General features: G+C 38.6%; 1 protein-coding gene across 1 annotated transcript; it reads right to left on the bottom strand.

The window, feature by feature from the left end:
- LOC106166442 (DNA-directed RNA polymerase II subunit RPB2) lies at window positions 1-11,935 on the bottom strand. The gene is made up of 23 exons (XM_013545002.2): window positions 11,752-11,935; window positions 10,323-10,659; window positions 9,843-10,099; window positions 9,591-9,712; window positions 9,205-9,369; window positions 8,722-8,918; window positions 8,448-8,567; window positions 8,128-8,314; window positions 7,576-7,719; window positions 7,078-7,217; window positions 6,518-6,629; window positions 5,902-6,056; window positions 5,471-5,669; window positions 5,005-5,173; window positions 4,721-4,817; window positions 4,366-4,460; window positions 3,927-4,048; window positions 3,673-3,753; window positions 3,105-3,242; window positions 2,474-2,695; window positions 2,131-2,291; window positions 1,654-1,849; window positions 1-1,424 (listed from the first exon to the last, which is right to left on the bottom strand). Exons 1-23 carry the CDS (start codon window positions 11,768-11,770, stop codon window positions 1,335-1,337), a joined length of 3,525 nt encoding a protein of 1,174 aa, XP_013400456.1. The 5' UTR covers window positions 11,771-11,935; the 3' UTR covers window positions 1-1,334.
- Window positions 11,936-11,956: the final 21 nt, after the last annotated feature.

Raw genomic sequence — 11,956 nt, 5'->3', positions numbered from 1 at the left:
TCTCGGTGAGTCAAACTTTATTCTCAAAAATACTTTCACATTAAAAGTCAATTCTACAGGTGTCAACAAATGACTCATTGTCACAGAGTTCAGACGACTGGGTTCTTCTTCAAACAATTTACATCTTTGCTTTGGAATTGTTCCAAATGATTCATCAGTACAAGGAACTATAAAAAAACACAAAGTTGCTGGATTGACATCAACTTTTATCACCTTTGGTAGATATGCATAACAGCTGGTAACCTTCCAGTCGCAGGTATAAAGACTATGTGGAGCTGGGCTGACTGATGACGTCACATGACGGCATCTAATTAAACTCCTCCCACTCACATTTCTATCAAAACCTAAATTTTCATTATATTCAAACTAAATCGTTAACCCGGGAATAAACCGACGTTTGAAGACAGGATTTTTCCGTAATCAAAACCCCAACAAGATTTAAGATGAGACAAACATCACGTCACTGTAAAAATACTTTGGAAATGTTCCAGTGTTTCTCTTTCGTTATTTCCTCAAAATGTTAAAGTGAGTGCTCACTTCACACTGCTCAATCAGTGGAATGAAAACCCTCAATTAAACTTGCATCACTGCATGTAGCAGTGCAGCCTGGCGGAATACCAGCCGTGTAACCGTCTAGACCGTGTGTCTGGCATGTCTGTTGGCTAAGATAACTACAAGTCCTACTATACAATATACTGCAACAAGACTAGGACTTAACTGGAGGTTAATTAATTTTTATAACCTGCATAATAATGCACCTTCGCACTACACCTTGCATGTGGACGTCCCTATTGTGTAATAAAGGCCACGTCCCCGTCTGCTACAGTTAGTTTTAATGACTTATATTACACATATTAAATTCATCTGGACTCCTGCACAATACACATGGCACTACCATATTATGTAGACATCACTGGTCTGAATACCTCCCAGCAGTGGCGTACCATTTGGATCTGATCTTCATGCTGGCTGACTGCACTGTACTCAGTTGAGTTTATACAACTTCAGACAAACTAGTTTTATATTACGCTTATTACAAGAACCGGCGTGTTTTTGCTTCAATTGTCAGGATGTAACAACTTGCGACAGGGAACAAGCTGTCACCATTGAAACATTTGATGTTAATATGCTCAGTCACATCACTCCATGTCTCAGGCAGCTTTCCTGCCAGCCTTTCGTGGAACATGCTCCTTGCACTAGCACAGCAGTTTTTTAAAGAAATACACTTCCTGAAAGACTTGCTACTGCCATCTCGACAAGGAACTGGGCTGATTGATATTTTTTTCCACTTTTTTTAAAGAAAGAATTTCTCCAGCTTAGTTTCCAATCCAGTGTTATGAGACCATCATCCTGGGTGATATACTCATAGCCATAAGTTCCTGGAACAGCAGCTTGCAGGCATACGGCATGCGTAACTGGGAGATCTGGAAGAAAAGCGAAAATCATATTTATTTCTATCATTTGGCTAGGAGAGCATTATAAAACTACTACATATCTATATATTATTCACTTTACTCATAGTCATTTTAGTTCATAGTCATTTTGAAAACATTTTCCCAGTCTAAGCTGGATATTGCACACTTTCAAAAGGGATTGAACATTTATTTTTAAGTATAGCATATACCTCCTAAGGTAAACGTAATCATTATTTACCTGTGTCTTATTCTTGCAGCCCTTGCACTCAAAGGTGTTGTTCCTCAGGTTGGCAATGGCAATGAGGCCACAAAGGTTGCACACATGAACTCTGTATGGATCAGACGCCTCAAACAAACGCTCCCGCAGGAACTGAGCCGCGCCATGGGCAATCTGACAATCACGCTCCATTTCACCAAAACGTAGACCACCATCACTGGAAAGGCAAATAGTTAATCAAATCTCTGCTTAATTGAAATTTAAAATGAAACAAGCCCTCTGTACAACTGTAGATTTTTCCAATTTCCAAAACAATTCTTCAAATTTCTGTTTAATCAAAAACAAACTCATATAACCCTTGTGCACAATTATAGGTTGTCAAATCTTATAACTTGTAAGAATATGAAAATTTTAAGAAGGAAAATAAAGTCAATATATTAGCCATATTCACAAACAGCTTTGTTTTTCCTGGAAAACCCCTCTGTCTGTTGAACGTACCGTGACCTGCCCTCCATAGGCTGTCTGTTGAGGATTTGGAGGGGTCCTCTAGCTCTGGAGTGGATCTTGTCATCCACCATATGCTTCAGACGCTGGTAGTAGGTGGGGCCCACAAATATCTGGGAGTTCATCTTACGCCCCGTGTGACCATTATACAGCACCTATAACAAAGTATAAACTCTCTTTAAAATGTGTGAAATAAGAACATTTTCAAAAGATGTTTTGGGATGATAAAGTTTTAATAAGTGAACACAGACAATAAGTTTCTCAACATATTTGCTATAAATCTGGCTAGCAAATTTGAACTTGAATATGTATTTGAATATGTAAATTGAGTATGTACCTCATTTCCACGCAGGTGGTAGCCATACTCGTGCAACAGGTTTGAGATCTTCTGTACATTGACAGTGTCATTGAATGGGGTGGCATCACCTATCTCCCCCTTGTTGGCTGAGACTTTCCCCTGGAGACACTCAATTAAATGCCCAATGGTCATCCTACTGGGGACAGCATGGGGGTTGATAATGATGTCAGGGGTGATCCCTTCACATGTGAATGGCATGTCCTTCAAAATAAAATTAAAAATACCAATTCATAATGTGAAATAGAAGTAACTATCTACAAACAAGTATTCTCTTCTCTGAAAATTCATAATACTAGGTTCCTGTTGACAGATACTTTATTTATTGTAAGCAAGCAGAAGAAAAAATGTGAGGAAACCATAATATCAGCATATCTAGCCATAAGAGGGTGTGTGCGTGGGAGTGCTTGCGTGTTTATATTTACACATATTGGTAGTGCATTTGTTTGCCCAAAAAGATATGACTGACCTAAAATCCAAGTGAATAAAGTTTAATAATACTCCAAAAACAACCAAGACACACCAGTAACACAATCAAAGTCTCCACCTTCACAATAGCAAGCAGCACACATGTTAACAATCTCAGATTTCTCAACTAACACATTCTCCTCACCTCCTGTCTGTATCTGATTCCACATGTTCCCTTCTGCCCGTGACGGCTGGCAAACTTGTCACCAATCTGTGGGATCTTCACTGTTCTCACACGGATCTTACAGAACTTGTAACCTTCCTGGTTTATAGTGACCATCACCTGGAAGGAGCAAACAATACACAGGAATGAATCTTGGTACTCCCTGTGGACAACAAACCCTTGTTTTAGACATTTTTTATACAAGTTCAGAATTCAGCTATTTACTAGGCAAGATTTAAGTGATCAATATTCACTGAGTTACAAGCATCAAATAAGTTGCAGCCACTGAATAAATTATCAAACAAATCATTTTAAAAATTATAAGCAAGTTTACAAAGACAAAAATAAAAGTTAATGGTTGTCTGCTTAAATGGAAAAGATAGGAAGAAAATATACAGAGAAGCACATTCCCTTCTCCAGCAGCAATTTCTGTAGCATTCAGCCCTTCAACGAAGACCCATGACAACAGAGACTTCGGTACACAAAGAATGCCAGTTTTCATTTTCCTAACATTTAAGAAGTGAGAAGTAAATGTAAAGGGGGGAAATACCTGGTCAATGATACCATATTCACTCCTCCTCATAAATACACTGGAGTCTCTCTTGGTGAACCTCTTTGTAGTCTTCTCAAGCTGCAAACAACAGTATGAATACAAAATAACTTCAAGACTGAAAAATCTTATAACAAAATAAAATTGAGATTCACATTCTGCACATATTTTATAGAGTAAGTGATGCCACATATGAGTCAAGAAATACAACAGAAAATAACTCAAAGACAAGATAAGGATAACGTAATTCTCACCTCATCCTCTGTATCAGGTAAAGTGATAGTCTTTCCAATGAGGACATCATCTCCAGACACTCTGATCCCTGGGGCGATGATACCATCATCATCTAGCTTATCATAGATGGCATGACGCATACCTGCAAACACACACATATATATATAGGCAAACATTATAACCTCTTGTTAAACAGAGTAATAGAAAACATTTGGTACAGTCTGTGCATTAAAAAAGTTTTGGCCTACTGGCCCTTAGAGACAACAGGGACCAATAATCTGCTGGCTTAAAGAACATACATAGGACAATTACAGAACAAATTCACAAAATTTCACTGGTCAAGTTTTCATTCACTGCCATTTTGCTAGGGGCCAATGTTAATGCTGCAGATTTTTGCAAACATTTTTGGTAACTCTTCAGAAGCTGTGTTATTGTAATCATAACTAAAGCCTCCCTTACCTTGCACAGTTCTTGGATCAGGTTTCTCAAACACCTCCTCCTGGTCCAGACCCTTCTTGGATTCCTGGTCCTTGTAGGCACGGTAGAATACAGATCTGCAGAGAAAAGAGGTGACATATCAGCCTTGATTTTTAATACAACAACTGTATTGTGTGGGGAATGAATTTATACTGAAAATTATTAATTAGGTTGCAGATGGTGATAATCTAAGCTTTAGGAAATATTAGATGTCATGGCAGTTGACAGCAATGACCTAGTATGCAAGATTGGCAATATCAAACATCATAAAAAGTTGTACACTTGAAATACAAACATTTTCTTTTCTTTACAAATGACACACCATATAGTCCCTTACCTGAAGAATCCCCTGTCTATGGCAGATTCATTCAAAATGACCGAATCTTCCTGGTTGTATCCAGTATATGACGCAATGGCTACTATGGAATTGATACCTGTAACATAGAGTAATTAACACTTATGTGCCTTTTGGGTAGATTCCGAAAATGCATACGTCATGTGTGAAAAAAAGAGTCAATTATGCATTAGCATAGTTTATGAGTTATATAAAATCAAAAATACATCTACAATTCATTCGTTATCTGTAATTTCAAGCCCAGTGTATGTTAAACAATCAATTACCTGCAGGTAACTCCCTAAAGCGCAGGTACTCCATAGACCTAGTGGTGACTAGAGGTTTCTGTGGGTAGTAGAGCACATTGGCCAGTGTGTCCATCCTGACGTGGAAGTTGGTGATGTACACACCCATGGCTTGTTTACCCATAGCAGACTGGTATGTGTTACGGGGAGACTGGAAGGAAGAATATAGCTCTAAGAACTTGGGTGTTCTGAATGACATCAAATTGAATAAGCCAATTTCAACGGTTAAGTATACAATACCACATTCAGCATAATTTTTTTTATAATTCACTGATTAAAAACTAAATCATGTTCTGTTACCAGAAAGGTATAAGAAATGAACAAGTATGCATCCCTTCAGCAGCCATAATATCTGGGTCTTTGGTATGTGAAGTGTACAACGTACAAATTTAGTATTCCTCAGTTAAACACTCCCACAATGTGATATGTATTACTAACATGCTCTTACCTGGTTATGATCAGGGAAGGGAATAATTGAGGCACACACCCCCAGGATCATAGATGGATGGACCTCACAATGAGTATATGTAGAACAATATCCCTGTCCCTTCTCATGGAGATCATCAGGGTACATAGCACACATGATGGTTTCTTCCTCCATAGTGTCTATGTACTCAACCACACCACTGGCTACCAGGTCCTGCCAACTGGAATGCAGCAAATATTTCAAAATACAGCTTTAGATTTTCAAAATTCTTCATGAGAACAATTATAAAATATCTCACATTCACATTCACCAGCAGGTTACCAAAATGCATAGAAATTTATAAAGTTTTCTGAAAACTGGCTTCAAACAAATTGTGAAACACTGAAAGATTATTGTTTAAGTTGTTCAAAAGCTGTTCTTACTGATACTTTGCCAACAAAGAGAGATTATACCTGTAGTTGTTGTATTCTCTCTCCTTGAGCAAGTCAATGTGTCTCTTCTTCAGCAACAATTTCTGGTTCTCCACAATAAGCAGTGGCCTACACACTCGGCCAGCATCTGTATAGATCTTCAGCTCACGCTCACGGATGTCACGCACCATAGATACCTAAAATTTATTGTAAAATTCATAACATTAACACCATCAGTATGTGGCCAAGGGCAAGCAAGGTTTTTCTTTTCTTTTATCAGCTTTTCTTAACTTAAATGTCACAAATAATTTACTTAATTAACAAATTATAACTTATAAATAGCAGGATTTCATTTTTAAAAATTAAATCACTGCCATGACAACAATGTGTGTATGTACCAGTAACTCAGTAAGATGTGATAAATAAAGACACACTTTCCAAGTACTGTGACACTTCTCTCTAGCATTCCCCACTTCAGCAAAAACCTACAGATCCAAGGTCTCAGATACGCAGGAATGCACAGTCAACTCATATCATAAGGTATCACACATTCAATAGCCCACATTAAGGAAGCATCTACTCTCATTAATGGGCAGTGTGTGTGTGGGTATATTCTGTACAAATACACCCCCACTCACGATGTAAAAAGGTCACTGACCTCAGACACAATGATGTCCATCTGTCTCCTCAGTTTCTTCAATGTCACCATCAGCTGCTCTGGATCTCTGTGGATTCCTACCCAGCAGCCATTCACAAAGATTTTGGTGGCACTACAAACAAAGACATGTTTATCAGGGAGGAAAGGTTTCCCATCCTTCAGGCATCCTATATAAAACATTTAGAACCAAATAACATAAGATGAATAAAACTACCAATTTTCAGGATTGAGTTATTGCCTCCGTGTTTTGAAAACAACTGGAGAATCGGTATTTAATGAAATCAATCATAGATGTATGTAACAGCAGGGGAAATGTACACAAATGCACACCTCTGATGGTAAATACTGTCACAATTTCTGTAGCATTCAGCCCTTCAACGAAGACCCATGACAACAAAGCCTTCGGTACACAAAGAATGCTAAACTAATGACATCATCCATAGATAATTTATTATCAAATCAAAATTTCTCTCCCAAAATGCAAAACTGTGTGTCACAAGCAAGGTGTATGGAAACAAAGATATCAGTTTTAAAGGAGTAAAGGGTCACACACTACTTACTCGGCAATGGCTGAAGGTGCAATCTCCTCCAGGTTCTCCATACTCCACTCCTCCAAGAATTCCAGGATGGGGGAGGGTTGGGAGCCTACAGAGATATAGGCCATCAGCGCCAGGTTCTTCACCAAGCCTACAGCGGCTCCCTGGACAATGGAAAGAACAGTGTAAGACATGAAACGTTTAACGAGGGTGTCTAAATTCACCAACCTCAAGTGCACAAGGAGAGGCAGTGTTGTTGATACTTTCAAAAACATTACAAGAAAGAATCTTTTTTTTTTTACAATGATTAAGCTGATTCCTCAGGTTATCTGACTCACTGTGTCCCTCTGCACACCAGACATGAGCCTAGGTTTAAAAAAAACCCAAAAACTTTGAACATTTATCATAGGACCCAACACCTAACCATACGTGGGCCAAATCTCAAGAACCATCAGAACTGAATTAAAAAACGCAGAATTCCTCATTTCCATGGAAAAAGAAGCTCATGTCTGAACCACTCACCTCTGGTGTCTCAGCAGGGCAGATCATGCCCCAGTGAGAGTTGTGGAGCTGGCGAGGTCTGGCCAACTTCCCGTCTCTCCCTATAGGAGAGTTCAGTCTTCTTAAGTGAGACAGGGTGGAGGCAAAGGTCAGCCTGTTCAACACCTGAAGAAAATAGGGGGATATTCAGGGTTGTAAAATATTTTGATGACAGAATGAAACTGCATATAGAGAGAAATGTGTAACCGAGACTGAGCATACACATAATTTTTTTAATCAACAGGCGACATTTTGTGTCTCTGACATGTAGTTAATTAAATTTTAATCTGAAAAACATATTGAAAGAAATTTTTTGCAGTAGTCTATCCAACTACCATGATTTGGGGTTTAGGAAAAAAGAAGGAAGAAAAGGGGTATGGAGAAGTAAGGTGGAAAACTGCAAAGAAAAAATTTGGACTTTATTGGATGAAAAAAAAAAAACATGTCTGACCTACTCACGAGATGAAAAATGGTGAGGAAAAATAAATTGAAATACAAACTTAATAAAATAAAATAAAAGTGAAGTCTTAGTACCTGTGACACCCCAGCCCTGGCCTGGTGGGCCTTCTTCTGGTCCCCCCAGTTCCCAGTAGCCAGGGAGTACTTGAGGCCGTCCGTGATGATCCTTGTCTTAATGGCCAGCTCCAGGTTGAAATCCTTGCCACGGTCAATGAACTTCTGGGCATACATCCTTACTTCCTTCATTAGGTTGCGGAACAACCTAGAACATGTATAAGTATCAAGATTGCAGAACTACCTCAGTCTTGGAAAATTTAAAAGAAATTAAATACTCCTGCTTACAACCAAAACTTTAAGATCAACTATGAAGTAATAAAGAAAAAAAAAAAGCTTACCCTCTGAACAAAAATGCAAGCAAGGGTCCTGCCAAATCCAATCTCTTGTTGCCATAGTGATCTCTGTCATCTACCTCTCTACGACCGATGGCAGCAAGAAGCAAACGGTGAACCATGTATCTGAAAGAAGTTGAGGATAATTAATGGCAATCCAGTCTGTTTTTAAAAGTCTAATTACCTCTCAAAAGGAGAGAAAATCCAGTCTAAAAAACCCTAGAAATGTAACTTGTCACATCTGTCAAACCTATTAACGAGTGACAGAACCGATTCTTACCCCAGAAAATAGGCCTTTTTGGTCTCACAGAAGTCACTAACACCGACATGGGGCAGCATTTCCTTCTGCAGAATCTCCCTGGCATATTTGATTCTCTTTTCTTTAGTTACCCCAGGCCTGGCTCCTCTAGCTCCTATGAAATTGAGAGCTACATTCTGTTCCTGTATCACAAAAGCCTCATCCAGGGATGGCTTGACCTGAAACCATTATACAACACTTGTAGAAATATATATAATGCAATCTTAATAGAATAAATTGCATTTTTTATTTATTTCACATATATCTGTAGCCTCAGGCCCATGATAACACAAAACAATCTTATTGTTTACCAATGTAGTGTATTTTCAATTAATTCAGCCTTCAGTGATAAATTATAATAAAACAATATCATATTAAGTTGCATAGATGATGAAGTTAAAGGAATGTAATTTAATATGCATTGCATATAAATAGGTTCAAATGTCACCAGCATGTCATTATTACCATCTCCATCATCTCTGGGTCATCAAAGTCATAGATGATGTGTTCTAGGATGTCTCTGTCTGACACAAATCCCAGGGCTCGGAACACTATTATAATGGGGATCTCCTGCCTGATATAGGGGAGGATGGCAATGATCCTTTGGCCAATTGCACTTTTGCGGGCACCCTACACAGAATATAAAATGAAATAATTAAAGATGAAAAATACACATTTATAGTTAAATGTGAAAAAGATATCTGAACTGCTGCTTTAACTATCCAATATCCCTAGACGTCTAGTTTTAAAATAACTGACAGCAGACAAGACAAATGATATCAGAGGAGATAGAAAATATGGCTGTCAGGCTGATACAATAGTGATCACTGCAAAGGGTAGTGCCAGCTTACCTGTCCCCCTCTGGCTAGCATGTTAACCCACAATGTACTGGTAGGTCTGGAGGAATGTTCAAGACAGGAACGGATCTCCGTCTTATAGGCATACTTGGAGTCCTTCTGCTGGAACACATACACTGGAAGAGAAAACTGCTCTTAGGACTAATCCATGTTTATGAAGCAATTTAGCAGTATATTAATTAACAAGGAATCCAAAACAGGGCACTGATGAAGCAGTGATAATTACAATCCAACATCTGCACTCACCAGTATTCGTGGCCATTTTCTCCTGGGCTATGAGCACCTTTTCTGAGCCATTGATGATAAAATAACCCCCAGGATCCAAAGGGCACTCGTTTAACTCTGTCAGATCTCTGTCAGTGAGTCCATTCAACAGACAGTAGGTGGATCTTAACATGATGGGGATCTTGCCAATGAAAGTCTTTTGATGTTGAGTTTCTATGGGGTCCTCTCCCTCCTTCACCACAGTTTTGGTAATATCAACATACAGTGGGGCAGAGTACCTGTTAATAAGAGAGAAATGTTGTAAACTGTAACTCTGTGTACTAAGTCATAAGTGAAATTTGTGAATTTTGAAATCAGTTGAATCAGTGTAGGGGGGATGCTTTGCACATAATCAGCATGCTGAACTGTTCACATCCAGGATTACAAAGAGTTGGCAAAGATAATACATGATTCAATCTATCGTTTTATTTGGTTTCTTTGCAGAGTAAATATAGTACTAACGTTAGATTTCTCAGCCTAGCCTCGTTGGGCATCATGGGGCTGGGGGCACCATCTTTCTCCCAGTGGGTAGGCTTGGACAGGTAGATCTGTTCAAATTTCAGCAAATAGCGAGGTGGTGTCTCTACAACCCCAGATGTATGCTGTGCCTCTGCCTGGAGGTCTATCTGTGGGGAATCCTCCACAATTCTCTGGACAGACATCTGAATGAACTCGTCAAAGGAGTCCAATTGCTGCCTCACCAAGCCCTTCTCATCAAAGTAGGAACTGATGACGATCCAAGCAGCTTCCTGCCACAAGTCTGAAGTGATGTCGTCCCCATCATCTTCATCAAACATTTCTGAAATTGGTTAAGTGGATCACCTCACTATCTATCTGTTACAGGCTTGGTGATAATCTTTAGTTTAATGAAATAACTTTAGGTACTTTTGTAGTATACCCCCCCACCCTGTAACTTCCTGAAACTTTCATTTTTCAAACATTTTTTTACATTGTCTTTTTCACCTATGTCAAAACTGTTGAAATAAAATGTTTTTGTAATTACCTGTGGTCTTTTTATTAGTTTTAATCACGTTTAATCCACCCCATTGAAATACGATGTGAAAATTTACAATGTACCCGCAGTCAATAACTTGCCGCGTTTTCGTTGGCTAACTCTACCTTATTTTATGTGAACATAGGATTGATACATTGTATACTTGGACTTTCTCTGTGAAATTATTATGAGCTACTTGTTCACATAAAATTACCTTTGAGTTAGCCAACGAAAACGCGGCAAGTTATTGACTGCGGGTGTAAATTGAAGATTCTAACTTTGTATTTCAATGGGCTGGATTAAACGTGATTAAAACAAATAAAAAGTCCACAGGTAATTACAAAAGCATTTTATTTCAACAGCTTTGACATACATGAACAAGAAAATGTAAAAAACTGTTTGAAAAGTGAAAGTTACAGAAAGTTACAGGGTGGGGGGGGTATACTACAAAAGTACCTAACTTTACACCCCATTCCTCCTCAAGCCCTAGGCTGGGGTAGCGCTTACAACCGCCAATTTAGCCAAATGCTAAAACTTACATAAATTGGCTAAAGAAAAAGGGCTTGATTTGACATGTTTTAGCCAAATTATAATCATTTTGATAACAAATTGACAAAAATGTGGTGATTGGCTAAGTGAAAAAATTGCTAGCGCTACCCCAGCTAGGGTTACTCTCACGTTCAAACTGGTTATAGATCTTATCATGGTTTCCACAAAATAGTGCTGAATATTATCATGGACGCACCCATTCGTTTTTTTTTTTTTTTTTTGTTTTTTTTTTTTTTTTTAAGTCTTAACTCTGACACTTTGTCACAGAGACTGGTTTTGCGTTTTGATTGTCGATAGCCGGTAGAGCTTAGATAGGTAAACAATGGTCGATTTTGAATACTTTCTTACCCTCATCTTGGTCATACATGGTGTTTTCTTATTGAAAAACAACCCAGACGTCGATAAGACAGAGAAAATGACTTGATGCAAACTGAGTTCAGTAGATTGCCTCCGATTTCGCAGAGCAAAGCAATTTACGTGATAACGACCGCCATCTTCACTGGCGGAAGTGCGTCAAAATAGGGAATGTTTTGTTTCATTTGCCAAAACTGTC

This window comes from Lingula anatina, chromosome 1 (assembly GCF_051362555.1).
Source record: "Lingula anatina isolate TDL-2025a chromosome 1, LinAna3.0, whole genome shotgun sequence".
Classification (NCBI taxonomy): Eukaryota; Metazoa; Brachiopoda; class Lingulata; order Lingulida; family Lingulidae; genus Lingula; species Lingula anatina.
The sequence above is the reverse complement of the archived record's forward strand: the minus strand, read 5'-3'. Positions and strand labels throughout refer to the sequence as shown.